The sequence below is a fragment of the Haliaeetus albicilla genome, chromosome W (assembly GCF_947461875.1).
Source record: "Haliaeetus albicilla chromosome W, bHalAlb1.1, whole genome shotgun sequence".
Classification (NCBI taxonomy): domain Eukaryota; kingdom Metazoa; phylum Chordata; class Aves; order Accipitriformes; family Accipitridae; genus Haliaeetus; species Haliaeetus albicilla.
In genome coordinates this window covers 35,188,728-35,204,334 of record NC_091515.1, presented here as the reverse complement: position 1 = coordinate 35,204,334, position 15,607 = coordinate 35,188,728, and the positions used below count along the sequence as shown (strand labels likewise).

Below are 15,607 nucleotides of genomic sequence, written 5' to 3'. Positions count from 1 at the left end.
ATTTCCAGCCCACTGTTTGCAAACAGGAAAGAAAAGAAGCTTTGTCAACTCTTAAAGCACAATTTCCTCCTCGTACATGCCCAAACTTTTGGTGTTTGGTGGTAAGAACTGCCCGGCCTTGCCTTGCAGCCCTGGGGTCACTTCCCTCACCACAGAGGAGAGACTGCAGAGCCAGGTTTCACTTTTGGTCTGACGAGCCTTGTCCTGACCGTACCCCCGAATCTCCACGCCTGTCCCATCTGCCAAAGGACAAGCTGGGACAGCTCGTTCCTGAATGGTGAGAGGAACTCTGCAGAGGTATGGAGCAGAAGGATCGCCGGCACAGTTTCACCGACACTGCCCTGCGCCCAAGGGAGGCAACAGCTGGCAGCGACAGGGCAAGAACTGAACATGATAACAGAAATACAGGCCCTTTGGAGTCCTATCTGCAGCCCGCTCCTTAATTGTTAATTATTCTTTGTTTTATCATATTTAAGACACTACGATCGTTATTCCTCTGTGATTTAGCTTCCCTTTGTAATTAGAGATAATGATTAGAATATATTTTGTATTACACCAGGAACGTTTGAGATAACTCTCTGGAAAGCTGAGAACACCCCAGACCACCCAAAGACAAGGAGCTGAATGAGGCTGCTGGCTGCCAGCCTCAGACCTGCCCCAGCACAGGCAAATCACCAGGGCTGGCACCAAAACGGAGCTGCCATCAGCTTCAAGCCACAAATTACCTTTACAAGACTCAGGGAAAACAGGCTTCCGAGCCCAGGAGCAATTCAGTTCATGGTATTAGGGTGAAAAAAGGTCTCATCCTACTAACGAGCAGCAGCAGTTTTTAGAAGTAGATATAAATGGCATTGCAAATGTAAACACACATAACAGCTAACCCCATCGATCTACAAATCATGAAAGAACCAACAAGGACACGTAAGTGATTGACTCGCAGCTTGGCCACATCGTTAAGAAACCATCCTAAATAAGATGATAATTAAACCCACTGGCCCAGCCGCCTCTCCGCTCCAGCAGCACCCAGACAAGATTGTTTCAACTCAGAGCCCGGCATCACTTTGTTTAAACAGTTTCAGAGCTGTGGTTGAAAACGGTTGACAAAAATAATTGGAAACTCGTTTTCCTCCTTGCTTTCTGAGCCAAAAATTAACAGACTATCTAGCAGAAAGGCTTTTCCCTTCTTCTTCCTTTACAGGCTCACCAGTAGCTGAAAGACGCTTCAAAAAAAAAAAAAAGCTTGATACAAAGCAATCCTAGCTGGCCTGGGCCAACCTGCTGGCTTGACCAAGACTGCAGAACATCCTCCGGAGGGGCCAGATCCAGCATCTCCAGTCCGGCCACATCCACAATTCTGCCCCTTCGCTTCAAAAACATTAGGTATTTAAAAGGGCACAACACCTGATGTGCTGTCCTCGATGTGAAAGCAAAAATGCTTTTGCATCTGGAGAATTCAGCTTCACTGTGTTTCATCTCTGCTTCAAGACAATAAATACTCCAAGTTTACTGACACCTGCAATATCATGGCAACAGGTATCGAAAATCTCAAGCACAAAGCAGCTTCGTGTGATGTACCCGTAGTTCCCTCTAACAGTAACTACGACCTTTAAAACACCATTTGTATCAACGTCAATGAAAATATTTTTTTTGTGGTTTTAACAAAGATATAGCAAATCTCTGCACAGAATGCATCAAGTTTTGCTGTAGTCAGGATGCCTGAGCAAACCGGCCATTTTTGGTTAAATTAATACTTATTATGACGAGCCCAGCTGTTGCAGGAGGAAGCTGGAAAGGGAGATTTCCCTGGCCAAGCACAATGCTGCTCACGTGCTATCGGCACCCAGAACGACGCTGAGGCACCAAGAGGTATGGACACACGCATGAACCTCTGTTCTGCAAAAGCTGTTGTATTTTGTAGCCCATTTTGTTCTGGGGAAAGAAAAGGTCTTGAAAGTGTTCAGAAGATAACAGAAATAAGTCATCATTTAAAGACAGACAAGGTAAAACATGGAAACATTTTTGTGAAATTTGGTTTCTACAAGCTTTGCTGAAGCTCCACGTCTAACAAGGCAGAGCGTTTCTCCTCCAGCTTTCTAAACTTAAGTTCTCTTGTGAAGTTCGTTTCCTTTCCCACAAGGCCAATGTCACTTGGCTTACGGGGAAAGAGGACCAGGAAGCACAAGGGATATGTGGAACCAGAAAATGAGTAAGGAAGCACACAAAAAAAAAAAAAAAAAAAAATCCTCCGACATCTTAAACTCTGTGCAGTCTTCTACACCAGGGCGAGGTCTAACCCTTATTAAACCAAATGTATGAAGTGGTAGTATTTACGTCTCATTTACACAGCCATTAACGACCTTGCAAACGAATCGCAGTGTGAAGCGCCCCAGGATGATGGGAAACAGAGGTATCTTGGTATGGTTACCCAGGGACATCCTCAGCTCATCAGGCAGCCAGCGCTCGCTGCTCACAACACAGTGGTGCTGGAGAGAGTGCCTGCTGATGGCAAAGAGAGGCGAGACATCAAAGTGCTATTTTACAAGTCATCATTTTCTACTGCTTCTGCTCAGGGATTACTACGCAACTGCGGAAAGAGAGTCCAGCTGAAAAAGCAGCCCCAGATGTCCCTTGGTGGCGAACAAGAAACACTCCCTCTATCCCTGACACCGGCCACATCTCTCAGCCCTTCAACAAGCAGCGCCCGAGCTTTTATTAGTTACTCACAGGGGCAGCCTCGTCCCTAAATACTCTGCTAACATGTAGTCACCTTGCTGTGTGTTTCCCCCCCGCCCATACTCTTAAGACAAAGCAAATACAATTCTAAAATACACATAGATGACTTAGAAGCCTTAAAAATGACTTTCAAGGGGATCCGGCTGTTCTGAGAAATAGAATTTTCAGAAGCTACTTAAGTCGCATGATCACTTTGGAAAGTTTTACTCATATTGAGCAAACACTTTTTCCTTCCAGATGGAATCCCTTTTATTCTCTCCACATTTCGTGCTCTTACCGCAGAGTAAGATCAAATTACACCTAGCGCACAAAGTTTATACCCCCAACACCAATTAAATGTTTTATTTTTGGTTTTTAGGTTTTATTAACATTTACTTTTATTCCTTCAATTTTCTCAGGCTTCCTCTTACCAAGGTCATTGATAAAAACATGCAAGAAGCTGCTGAAGACCAGGGACTGCTAAGAACATCAGCAACGCTTTAAAACATGAGGGTTTTTTGAGTGAGGAAAACCAAACTGAAAAAGGATCAGGGAAGAGCCAGCAGAGGATATCCAAAACCACTTGCAAGCGAATTTACATGAAACAAAGGCAGCAAGGGAAGTACCAAATATTTCCTCAGCACTCTCTTTCACAGCATCAATAGTTAATTTATCACCAACCTCCTGAGAGAGCAGCAAAAGAAAGCAACTGGGAAAATAACTTGCTAAAACTAAGAGAGCCCACTGAAGTTTCTCATTCCCAGAATTGGTTGTTTTGTTAAGGTTTTGTTTGTCTCCAGCTTCAATGGCCAAATCATCCCCGTGACCCTTGGAAAATCTCTACAATAATCACCATCAATTTTAACAGTTCCTCTTGCTGAAGGATGATAAGCTCAGGACTTTACCGAAACAGAGATATTTTAATTTATATCAGGATAAACTCCAGAGTTGAAGGTAAAACACGAAACCAAAATTAAATCAGTAACACACAGCTGCTGCACTTTCAGACACCGTAAGAGGTTCTAAGATGGGCTTGGTTGCTGTCATGGGGGCCTCTCCCGATGGAAACCCGTTTATCTTTACATCACCATTAATTGGACTTTTTCCAGGTTTGAGGACATGCAGCTTATACTCCAGAAGGGGAAAAAACCCCCAACCCTAAAATACCCATTTTTTGACAGCTCAAGGTGCATTGATAAATTGTATTAGCAACAACAGGAATTACAAGCACGTGTATGAAAAAGGAAACGGCCCCGATTTCGCCGGTATCATCCTCTTTTTCCGGCATCCCAGCAGATTTACCTATTATGCAAAAAAGAAGGTGCCCCGGGTGGGTGAGAAGGGCAAACCTCGCAACAACAAAAGCATCTTCTGGGGAAGAAAGCTGGAAATTATGATTTCCCCATAGGGCCTGCATTGAGGGATTTGCAGAGTCTGCAATAATCCTGCCAGGGAATCAAGGAAATCTCCATTTCAATGCATGCTCTGCCAGAGGACCTGCAGGAATGTCATGTCCTCTCCCAGCTGCTTTCACCACACTGTCTGCTACCAACAGGATTTAAGGAAAGGATTCCTCTAGAAATCCATCCGGTGCTCATGTTTCTAAGCAAACCAACCCCCAAACCAGAAACTACAACATGTATGTTTTATTTTCATGTTACTAATAAATATTTGAAATATAAACAGTTACATGTTGGTGGTTTTTTTTTTCCCCTAGCTGAAACTTAAAAAAGGAAACAGCCCAGATTCCAAACATACCAACGACAAATGTCTATTTTTAACAGATAAACTTCAAATTGGCATTCCCACATTTTGCCACTCTCCCATTGATTTCTTAACCCAGTGCATTTTGTTTTCACCCTTTAGTACACCTCTGCCACTGACTCGATCCAGTCAATTCCCTAAATCCTTCTCTGACTATAATTATAAGACAACGGTCACCGTGTTAGAGGATAAGGTTATACATGGAAGTCCCCTCAAGTAGTAAAAACTGTTTGGAATAGCTTTGGAGATGATGCCTAATGGACAGCTTGAAGTAATAAGGGAAATAGTGAACAAGGTCCAACTTCTACCCTAGCACAATCATCGTAATTAGGGCTCCATACAGTATCCAGAGCCACGCAAGATGTAATTAAAACACCATTTTGACCTACAATATAAACAAAATCCACTGCTTGGAGCACATCACTCCTGGTTGAGATTTTTATTACTGCTATTCCTTAGCAAAAATATTAAAAGGCTTCAAACCTACCTGGGAGCAGCCCTGGTCTTCCCTCCGTTTTTCCATCCCATCCTACTACTCCTCTTACAAATAAACCTCATTAGCCTTACCACTACGTGGCTACGACCTCGTAGGGACCCCGCTACGAGACAGGACAGGAAAAGAGCGCTCGTGTTTTACTAACCTCTTGTTTTTAGCAACTCTGTGCCAATTATGGATAAGAGATGAGATACACAACATATTTGCTTTACGCAGTCATACTGTAAAGGAAAAAATAGAGAAGGACTATTACACCAACCACCCCAATAACCTAACAAAAAACAACCCCAAAAAGCGTCAATGTGGGGCTTTTAACAGCAATGGGTCAATTTTAAGTGTTAAGAAGCAAGTTCTAGAAGACAAGACGGAATTCGACCAGGAACCAGAAATCCAGGCACTCGAGTGCCACTGTTGATTATCCATGCTCAAAACCAACACCTGAAATTGAGCATTCCTGGATTCTGGAATTCCTTAAACCCCTCAAAGCCGAGATTGCACAATAGGACATTATTTCCCCTTGATGTTAATCTCTGCTCGTAAGAGGTGCGAGTAAATTATTTAGGCTGCGAGTGCCGATGCCGAGGATGCAGCATGCCGTCACGGACACAAGGCTGGTGGGATGCAGAACTGATCCCCTTAAAGAAGGCAAACCTCCCTCCTCCGAACACCCGCACTGCAGCTCTCCGCAGCACCGGCACACCACCAAACCAGGCAAGATGCATTTAAACATTTTCTTTCAATTAATAATGGAAAATAAGCCGGGAAAAGCGTCATTTTGCTCGGAAGTGTTGAAACACACAGCAAGAAGAGACCAGGAATAGATCAGTTGCCATTCTTCAACACCGAATGGGATCCTACACCAGGCACCCACCACCAACTCAGTTTACTGAAAATTGAAAGCGATAAACGAGCTTTGCGTGTATCCAAATACGAACATCTCTGACCGCTTTCTGAAAGGTGACAGGATGCACCTATCAGACCTGCTGCTGATTACGACATGTTTGTAAATGAGAAAAGACCTGGTGAGCAAAAGCAATTGATCTTCCCCGTGTTTCAGCATTCTTAATATATGTAGTATTAGTGACACATCATCATTGTCATAGGGGAAAGCAACCCTTGCAGCTCAGAGCTGAGGGGTTTTACGTTTTCTACTCATTTACCAGATTGCCATCCTTGCTGGTTTTCTATGGCAACATTTCTTTTCAAATTATGCCCGATAAGCCTCCGTTGTACGTGTCACTGTTTCAGATGACATCAAAAGCAACCTGTGCTGTTTTAAGACATTTGCAGGCCTGTCTCTTCCAAGGAAAACTTGAACTTTCCCGTCAGGGAAAACTGGAAATAAGAGGATTGGAAATGCGCTTATTTTCAATTAAAGGGTTAAGATAGGAATTCCCTGCACTAAAATTTGCTACACTTAAGGAAAAGCAGCAGCTCTTGCAGTGCAGTGAGAGAGTTTAAACGTATTGAGCATCTAATTGCACAAGACCTAGAGGACAGAGAAGGAGATTTAGAATTTCCCAGAAATGGACCAAGTCTGTGTATATCTTCTAAAATTACTTGGCCTAATTTGTCCTCGGTTAACGTATGCTGCCCTAAATAGGAGTAAGTAGTTCTCAAAAGAGGGGTGCATAAATTAGCTCCCCATATAGCTCAATTCACACACGCTCTGGCCGTAGCTCACAGTAATGTTTTCTGCTGCTGCTGTAACAAAAAAACCCCAGTTTGCATATTCTAGAAATTGATTCTTAGTCTGAATAATTGTGCTGATGATTTTAGTGGTTCTATTATCAGCCATGGCAGCTGATAGTTAAATTGTAAGTTTTCGGATGCACTGATTTATAAACATTATATTCCAGCTGACTATCTGGAAATATAAACCCAGGAGTATAATAAACAAGTCATAATTGGTTTTGCCTGTCATCATTTTCCTATAATCTAGAAGTTAGCAAAAAATTTAAAAAGCAACTGCTCTCTGTGACAAAATACTACTGAAACATAAAGCATTAAAGAGCCTGCAGCATTTTGCCGTGACTTAAACTCAAATTCCTCCCGTGCTGTGAAGTACACTGGTAATATTATACCCATTTTAGAGATTACAGCACTTTTAACATTCCAGCCACAAGGAATTTAGGTTTCCAACTTCCCCTGAAATTGGAGTGCCCAATTTCCTTAGGCTTCACTGAAAATAGACAGAAAAAAACCCCATCTTTTATTACATAAGGGGTGACTATCACATTTTTGAACAGACTCCAGGAGTTCCAATCCCACGAATCTCGAGTAAACAAGACAAATTTGAGGTGACGGAGGTTACATTTTTTACATTAAGTATTCTCGTAAGAAACTCCGGAGACACTTGTCTCCTGCTGCACCGTAGAATCCCATCCTGTATGCTCCTCAGGATGTCTCCATTATGATTAGCTTTCAAATATCCAGATAAATACCACACTCTGTATTTCTTTCAGCATTCAGTGCTGTACCAACACAGATGTTAAGAACCATGCATCAGCCCGACCTTTAAATGCTCCAAGCAGTTTCAGGGCACTTTGCATTTCTTATTTCTCACGGGTAAGACGAACAAATCACAGCAGCAAGCTACTGAGGTTCAAGAAGCTTCTGTTTCATTTCCAGCCCTTCGGGTGGGTGTAGCAGGAGCATCACGCCTGCTTTTCCATCCTGCAGGGACAAGACACAAACAGCTGGACGACCCCTGCCCCAACTCCTGCAGGAACCAAAGTCCACACACCTTCCTTCAGGGATTTCTTCTTTTTTTTAAGCTACAAAGATTACATGTGGAAGGAAAATGATTTTCTAACTCTTTTAGTAGACGCTCTTGAGCGGTGAAAGCAAGAGACTCGTAAACAAGCGATTTTGCACTTACATCCTCCTTCCCTGGGAAATTATTCTCAACAACAGAAAGCCGATTCCTAATTGCACACCCGAAGCTTAAAGCGTTTTATCACCAGTTCCATTTTTATAGGTAGAGAATCTGAGAGCACGAGACTCCCCACTTCCCCACTGAGACTGCCCAGGGAGCGGTAGAAAGAGGAGGAAAACCCAGATTTTGGCTGTTGGCCTCCCTTGAGTCGCAAACAGACGACAGCTGCAGGCGAGGGCTGCTTGAGAACAGCATTGGACATTTCTTCCTATGGGAGCACCGTTAAAAACAAAGTAAAAACATTTGCGTACAGTTTCTAGGTTAACTATTACTCCAAAAACAATTAAATCCAGCGAAGTGAATTCTCCTCTTATCTCGCATCACTGTAACTCATTCATCATCGACCTGTTTTCACACACGGGACAACCCTTCCCATCGCACAGGCAGGAGGGATGAGACAACACTGTGCCGAGGACGCTCCCCAGCGCTGTCCCATCCCAAGGCATTGATGGAAAATATCCCATTTCCAGGTCAGGGAACCGTTTTCCTTGCTGCAGCGGGAACTCGCGCTGTCCCAGGCCACCTGCCTGCCCTCCCCTCCCCCTGCACAGCGCAGGATTTACTTAGAGCTTTTTGCTCAAAATCATTTCCAGACTCGCATTCTCTCGACCACAGCGGGAGGAGGAGGAATACAACGGGAGGCAAAGTGCTCGCTTTTCAGGGAAGGAGAGGGAAACTTTCCGGGGCTGGAGAGGGGAGAAGAGAATGCGGGGAAGGAGCTCGGCAAACACTTGCTGTGCAGAGGAGAAACGCTGTTCCCGGTCTGGAAACACCGCTCCCAATTTACCTAGACAACAATCAGCCGTCGCAGGTTGTTTTGGCCTGCTTTTTGGTTCAAACTTACAGATATCGCTCATCGTTTTGTTGTCCAGCATATCGTAAAGGTATTTTTCTGCTAGGGAAAGGCGTGACAGCCCTCACAGACACGTGACCTCGGTCCACAGAAGAGGTAAATCAGACACGAAGGCAGGTCCTCCCCACGGCTGCAGGCAGCTCCGTCCTAGAGGGAAGGCCTCTTCCGCAACACAGATTTATGAGTCCCATGCCTCCAACAGCAGATGCACAAAACCAGGCCAATTAATATGATAGTGGGGTGCTGGTTCTTTTTAGGGGGAGCAAATTTCAGAAAGAAAGAAGAGAAAAAGAAGAAATACACTCAATTACACGCAGTCCTATCAGGAAACAGGTCTGAACCCGTAGTATCTCCCCAGAGGCTGGCTGAAAAGCCTTCAGTGGCAACCACTTTTAATGACAACTGATAAAAAACCCCACACGAATCATTGACACTTAAGTTCTCCAACAACAGCATAGTGTTCTCTTCAGAAAATGCCTGAAAAATCGTTGTCCAAAACGAGCGAAAAAAGCTTTATGCAGGTGAATGCATCATCACGTGCAGATCTATGACCTTTTTGTCAAAACCACAATGAACGTTTCAACTACTTATGGTAGCAGAAACAACTTTCAAACACGCACTGAGTGTAAACTAAAGTATTTTTCGCCCTCTGCCTGCAGCCAGCCCATACTACAGCCTCCGTGGCTGCTCCCATTAGCCACAGGAGAGTCTTGCTGATTTTCAGTTCTCTCCAGACAGCAATGAAAACGACAAAAATCAGGTCAATTTGCTGCCAGAGAAGGCAAGGAGCAAGGGCTGGCAGGGCAGGGGGGGAGCAGGCAGAGGAACCAGGGCTCAAAGGAAAAATGTTAGGAAGTTCACAGGGGGACAAAGCTGCCCTGAACAGAGGCAGCCCTTGTCATTTCGTATTTACCTGGAGCCAGTCACCATACTGTTATTAAGCTCCGGTTTTTATACTGCACAGGGAGCGCAGCCGTGGGGAGCACGAGGAATGGCAAAGTTATCTTTTGTCCTAATAAGCTCAGGCCTACAGGAAACAGGTAACTGAATTTTTCAAGCTTTGGCAAGTCCTTGCCCAGCCACCGCTGGTCAGGAGGATAAAAGGGCTCCGACAGAGGAAGACAAGGCTCCTGCTCGCACGAACACACCACCACCAGCTCCAGGAGCGTGCAATTGCTCTGGCACAACCGTGGCTTTAACTCCCCATTTGAGGATTTTTAAATATTTCAGCTCTCAAATAGCAATATTCAAGACAAATCTGTACCATAACTGAGACCCAAACTGCGTCCCAACTCCACACTACGTATAAAACCCAAGCATGATTAAGAAATTTTGGGTCACGGTTTCTGCTTCTTTATTAACAGGATAAAACCAGAGGAGTATTTTGGGGTTTGCTGGGGTGCCGGTACGATCTAGACAGCAATGGTTTCTGCACATGGGCCGGGCGTCTGGGCCAGGAGGCAAGGCAGACAGCCAAGTCCCCATAGGTGGGAAGTGAAGCTCTTACCTGGGTTAAGAGCAAGCACGGGAGCGTACGCTGTGATGCGGGATGCTACACACACTGTCTCAAGTAACCTTTTCTTCTATCAGTGGTATTTAAAGACAGGTGAGCCTGGCTTGGCATCAGGAGCCAAGCTACCCGTACTTCTGTCTAGTTCATTAGTGCCTTGACGAGACAGGCCTCATCATCTACTGCCTGCTCCACAGTTCCCTCCCCCCATAAAAAGCTCCTACAGGGAATACTGAAAGGGTGCAAGCTCCATGGCCACAAGTTAGAGACGAGGCTGATTGCAGATAACCTGCAGCCGACATCAAATATTCCTCAAGAAATGGTAAAGACATCGAGTATTACTCAAGAAAAGGCAAAGAAATAACGCTTCCACACAGACAGCCTGCAGACGCTAAAAGAGAGCCAAGCAAGGGCTGATGCATTTGCCTCGATACCATGGCAGCAGCTCCGAAGAGGGGCTTTTTGTGGCCCAAACTAACTTCTAACAAACACGGGCAGTGTGAGTCACACACAAACAAGCAAAGGGAAGATTTGCTCCTGGAGTCATTTCTTTTATTGTAGAATAGGGAAAGGTGCAGTCTCACCTGTAGCCAATTTACAAAAACACTCCTCAGGCTCTGTATCAGAACAGAAACGTAATTCCCCAATTACTCGAGAAAACGAACTCTCTGCAAAAGAAAGATGACGCTGGGGGGAAAAGGGGAAACGTGAAGGAGTCACCTTTGGAGTCTGCTTATGCCAGGATGGGCGAGAGGTGCTCGTCTGACAGCTCTGGATGCCACAGCCCTCCGTTTATTTATGGAACAGGTATGGAATGGGCAAGAAGAACAAAAGCTTTCCCCGCTCGGCTTTGCCAACAGGCCTGGGCTGGAAGGACCACCTCAAGAGATTAAACGATAGCTCAGTCTCCATAGCAATCACTTGCTCTGCTGATACCACCAATAAGATTACCAACATGGGGACAGCTCAAGCCCTGTTCACACCGGAGATTTTTGGCACATGTCGCTATTTTCCTGGTGAATTCTGGCAGAAAACATCTGAAACCTCCCCTCTCCTCTGCGCCTCAAACTCCGTTAGCAGGTTTGGAACCATTTCTAACCCTGCGGAGGATGGATGCAGCATTTATTCTTAGCCTATGCTAACTTTTAGCATTACAGGGCCGTTAATCAAGAAGTCCCGGTAAACTCAACTATTAGCTGGCCATGGTCTCACAGCTCATCTCCCTGAAGCCCCTGGGAATTAAGGGACGAGTTTCCAGCCGCGCTGTTTTAGTAACCAAATTATGATCAGAGGGAAAAGGCAAGTGAAACAGGACCGAGACCAAATACGAAGCCACTCACAGGCCAACAGCCGTATTTTAAAGCTGTGTGTTTTGACATTAATATATCCATTCTGATGAGATAGCAGAAAAAGGGTGATAAAACATAAAAATAAAAAGACAGCGGAAGAGCACATGCTCAAAGCTCACCAGTTCATACAGAAATATCAAGTTCCACACCAAAATACCTGTAAAAAGTCAGAGTGCAATAACAGAGCGGCTCATGCCTGTGATGGCAATCTGCCCGTTTCTTAAACCAAAAATTCCACTCTACTACAGGATGAAATTTAGCTACTACTGAGAAAAATCCTACTCTGCTAATGTGACGACTTTTAGGCTGTATTTTGAATGTTTCTCTTTCCTATAGAGACTTAAATTTAGCATTAAGTCTCTCACATCGTGAAAAACTAAGTAGAAAGAAACACCAAGTCACAAACCATTCCCCTCAAGTTTTTTTTCCTTGGGAAAAAAAAAAAAAAAAAAAAAAGGAAAGTGCTCTGAAAGTCCAGCCTCATCCACACAACGGGAAACACATTACACATGACAACCTGCATAAAGCCCCTGTAAAACATTGTCACTCTCTCTATGCCCCCCCCCCCCACCTACAGAAATAGTCTCTTTCTACTCAAAAAAGACTTCATGAGGTATTTAAGGACTAAATCCCTGCAGGATTCGGTATTATTTAGGGTTTCCCCTGCAATGTGAGGTGCAGAAGCGAATCCTTTTCATCCGCAGAGATTCCCAGTAAAAGCCGAGGAGTCTCGGGGCGAAGGTGACATCGCAGGAGTGAGGCATCAGCTCGCAGGCATGGAGGATGTTTATTTGTCACCAAAACGTTTTCTGGTGCAAAGTATTCCTTTCGCACATGATGGACCCTCAAGATCGATGGACCCTGGAGATGATTTCCCCTCTGGTTTTTATTAAAATAACGGGAAGAAAGGACTTGGTCAAATATATTGTTGGAGAGAAAGAGGAAAACAGTTATCATGCGCTTTCAGGTCACTGCATTTCTCCCCCAATATCTAAATTGCTGAATATTTTGGAAGACAGAAGTGTGAATCTGTACAAATTGCATTTTCTAGGGAAAAGATCCAGCTCTGTAAAAAAATGTATACACTTACAGAAGACTTTACTTTCAGCCTCCTTACTCTTACTTGGGAGATCCTAGCCAGGCTGCGTATGTGCGTGCAGGGGACAAGAAGAGATCAGACAAGCACATCACTTAAAATTTCACATATTAGTGCTCTGAAATAAACACCATGTTTGGCTTTAAGACAGGGGATGCTACGTTAATTCGGATCCAGATAAACTCACAAGGCTACCATGTTTTAGCATCGATTCGTCCAAGCGTTCCTGGCTGCCTGCTATGAGAAATCTGTTCACAAGGGAAAAAAAAAAAAAAAAAAAAAAGCAGTGAACTTGCAGCTCCCAGCTGGCACAAGGCGGTGGATCAGCACCGAAGCAGCAAAATAGTATTTGGCAAAAGGCAGGAGCTCGGTTGCTGCTGAGGAGCATTCATGGAAATGCCACATGGGCCTGAGCTGCAGCCCCGAAAGGCGTGGCCAAGAGAGATCAAGTCCTCTCCTCTTTTTGGAGCCAGAATGCTGCTCTCCCTCTTCACCCCCTGCTACTCCTTCTAAAAAAGAGGGAAGAAACCAAGGATCAAGAGACAGCAACTCAACACCAACCAGTTCCAGCAGTCACATCAGTTGGGGTTAAAACCTGTGGCAGCAGCAGGAGCTCAAGAGACAGAGCGCAGCAGCTGCTGGTGGGGGGGGGTGTTGATCATAAAGAATCTGTCGATTTTTACAAGTCGCATCCATTACTGTGAAATACCGGCTGCCAGTGCGTTTTGAGAGGGATCATTCGCCTATCATTTTGAAGTTAAACAACAAACGGTGTTGGGTAACAGTCAAGGTAAAGGTGCCCCTATTACCTTGTCCTCTCAGTCTAGAAATAAATAATAATAATTATTATTATTCAAAGAGCAGCACAATTAGTTTACACATCAAAGAACTGACAGCAAAAAAGCTAAATATTTTAGCATTCAAATGTAAACAGAAAGTGTCAACACAGACACGAGGGGATGAGGAAACAGCACAAAAATGACGTCGTTATGTCAAACGCCCATCCTGAGCCTGGCACCACCGAGGGGGTGCCCCTCGCACACCCCGCACAGTGCAGGCAGCTCTGAGGGGTACCACAGCCACAGAAATACCATTTGAGAGCACCACTTCAGCCACAGCCTGTCACACAGGACGAGTCCATGCTCGATATTGAGTCCTGCTGCACGTGAACTTGGGGGGTGGGGGGAAAGACAGACCTCAAAGTCCCCCCACGCCTCAGTTTCCCTTTGGGTCAAATACACCTTCCATCAGTTCAACTACTTCTCTTCAGCAAAACAAAAAAAGTTAGGACAGTGAACAGCACGTCTGGGCATCCAGAGACTGAAACGGCACCAGGAATGAGGGCAGGCAGGATATATGGAATTACCAAAAACAAATGGAGGGAAAAAATCACCCCCAAAGGAGAGCCGCTGCACTGTATGTGAATATCAACAAAACTACAGAGTCCACAGAAACCAAAACCACAAGCCCAGACTCATTCACGCAGAAAGGCAAAGGCAAAACACTATATAAATGGTAAATACATTTCGAAATTCAGCTGCGAGCGGCAGACAAATGAAAACTAGAAGAGAATTTGAAGAGCAACGAACTGTAGTTTATTCAGCTAATGTATTTTTAACACACTGGGGAAAAACTTAGGAGGTATAACATGGCATAAGGCACCCATTTGATACCAAAAGCCACGTAGTGACTTTTCCCAGCAGAACATCCCCCTGCACGGCATTTACCCCTTGATAAATTGGTGCCGAGGGGATGGACTCTGCTCCGCAGCAGCAGGCCAGAGCGCAAGTTTGGGGGTTCCTGGGAGGGAAGCCGGGGAGGATGCGGTCTGGGCTTGCAGAGCCGCAGGCTCACTCTCACACCGGTCGCGACCGTGATGATGGAGGTTTTTCATCCTGACATTCCAAAACCTTCTGTTTTCCCTTCCCTGCCTGCGCTTCCAGACCCATCCGAAGGCATCCCTGCCTCTTCCCCGGGAGGAGGAAGAGGAGGAGGAGTGGACCGGGGCGGTGGGCAGGGAGGGGGGGGCACCCAGGCCGGCGGCAGCTCTGCAACCGAGACAGCAACACCGAGTCATGGCAGAGCGAACCGGCGGCCTCTCCCCGAGCCCCCCCCCCCCCCCGCCTCGCCCGGGAGGAGGTGGGGAGGAGCAGGGCGCTTCCCGGAGGCAGCGGGGACCGATGGACGGAGGGAGGGGCTGCCGCCAGCGCCCCCTCTTTTCGGCCAGGGGTGTGTGTGTGGAGGTGTAGGGGGTGGTGGTGAGGTGCGGAGGGCGACGTCTCCTTTTGGGGAGGTACATTGTATTCCGGAGACGTGACCCGCAGCCGCCGCACCGGGAAGCTGCCGGGGGGGGGGGGGGGGGGGGGCCGACGGGGCCGGGGCGCGGGGAAGGGCTACAAGAGACGGCCGGGCCGGTGCTCCAGGAAGGGGGTGAGCCCCCCCCCGCCCTCCGCCGCAGGTAGCGGAGTTAAGCGATTTAAAGCGAAATTGCTGCATTGTAAGAAACTCACCGTGATGTTTGAGCAGCAGTCGGCGCGGGGTCTCCCAGACATCCCCGCACGGGCTCCGGAGGCAGGACCCCGCCAGGCACCGACACATAGGGGTTCAACGCGCTGCCTGATCGCCGCCCCACCGACCGGGAACCCCCGGAGCGACGGGGGGGTGGGAGGGGAAGGGCATCGGCGGCGAGAGAAAATAAACGCAACCCCCCCCCCAAACCCGCCACCCCCCCAGTCCCTTTCATTTGCATACGCCACGCCCCCTCGCCCCACCCCGCTAGGAGCAGGGTTACCTGCTGGGTAAGGCGGTCTCGGCGTGTGTCCGTCCCCCCCCCACCCCTTCACGTCGTTTTGGGAGGGTTTGGGGGGGTGGGGGGTGGGAAGGAGCTAG

The 15,607-nt window shown here is 46.4% G+C and overlaps 1 protein-coding gene across 6 annotated transcripts in view; it reads right to left on the bottom strand.

Annotated features, from left to right (window-relative positions):
- BICRA (BRD4 interacting chromatin remodeling complex associated protein) overlaps positions 1–15,378 on the bottom strand; it is a 35,480-nt gene extending 20,102 nt beyond the window's left edge. For 5 of the 6 annotated variants that reach the window (XM_069775047.1, XM_069775048.1, XM_069775052.1 and 2 more), the window contains exons 1-2: positions 15,229–15,378; positions 5,118–5,193 (exon numbers count right to left, since the gene is read on the bottom strand). In XM_069775047.1, the coding sequence (XP_069631148.1) occupies positions 5,118–5,193; positions 15,229–15,270 (118 nt within the window). In that variant the 5' untranslated portion in view covers positions 15,271–15,378. The remainder of the gene's footprint in view (positions 1–5,117; positions 5,194–15,228) is intronic. The other variant, XM_069775050.1, reaches the window with a different exon arrangement.
- Between the last annotated feature and the right edge of the window lie 229 nt (positions 15,379–15,607).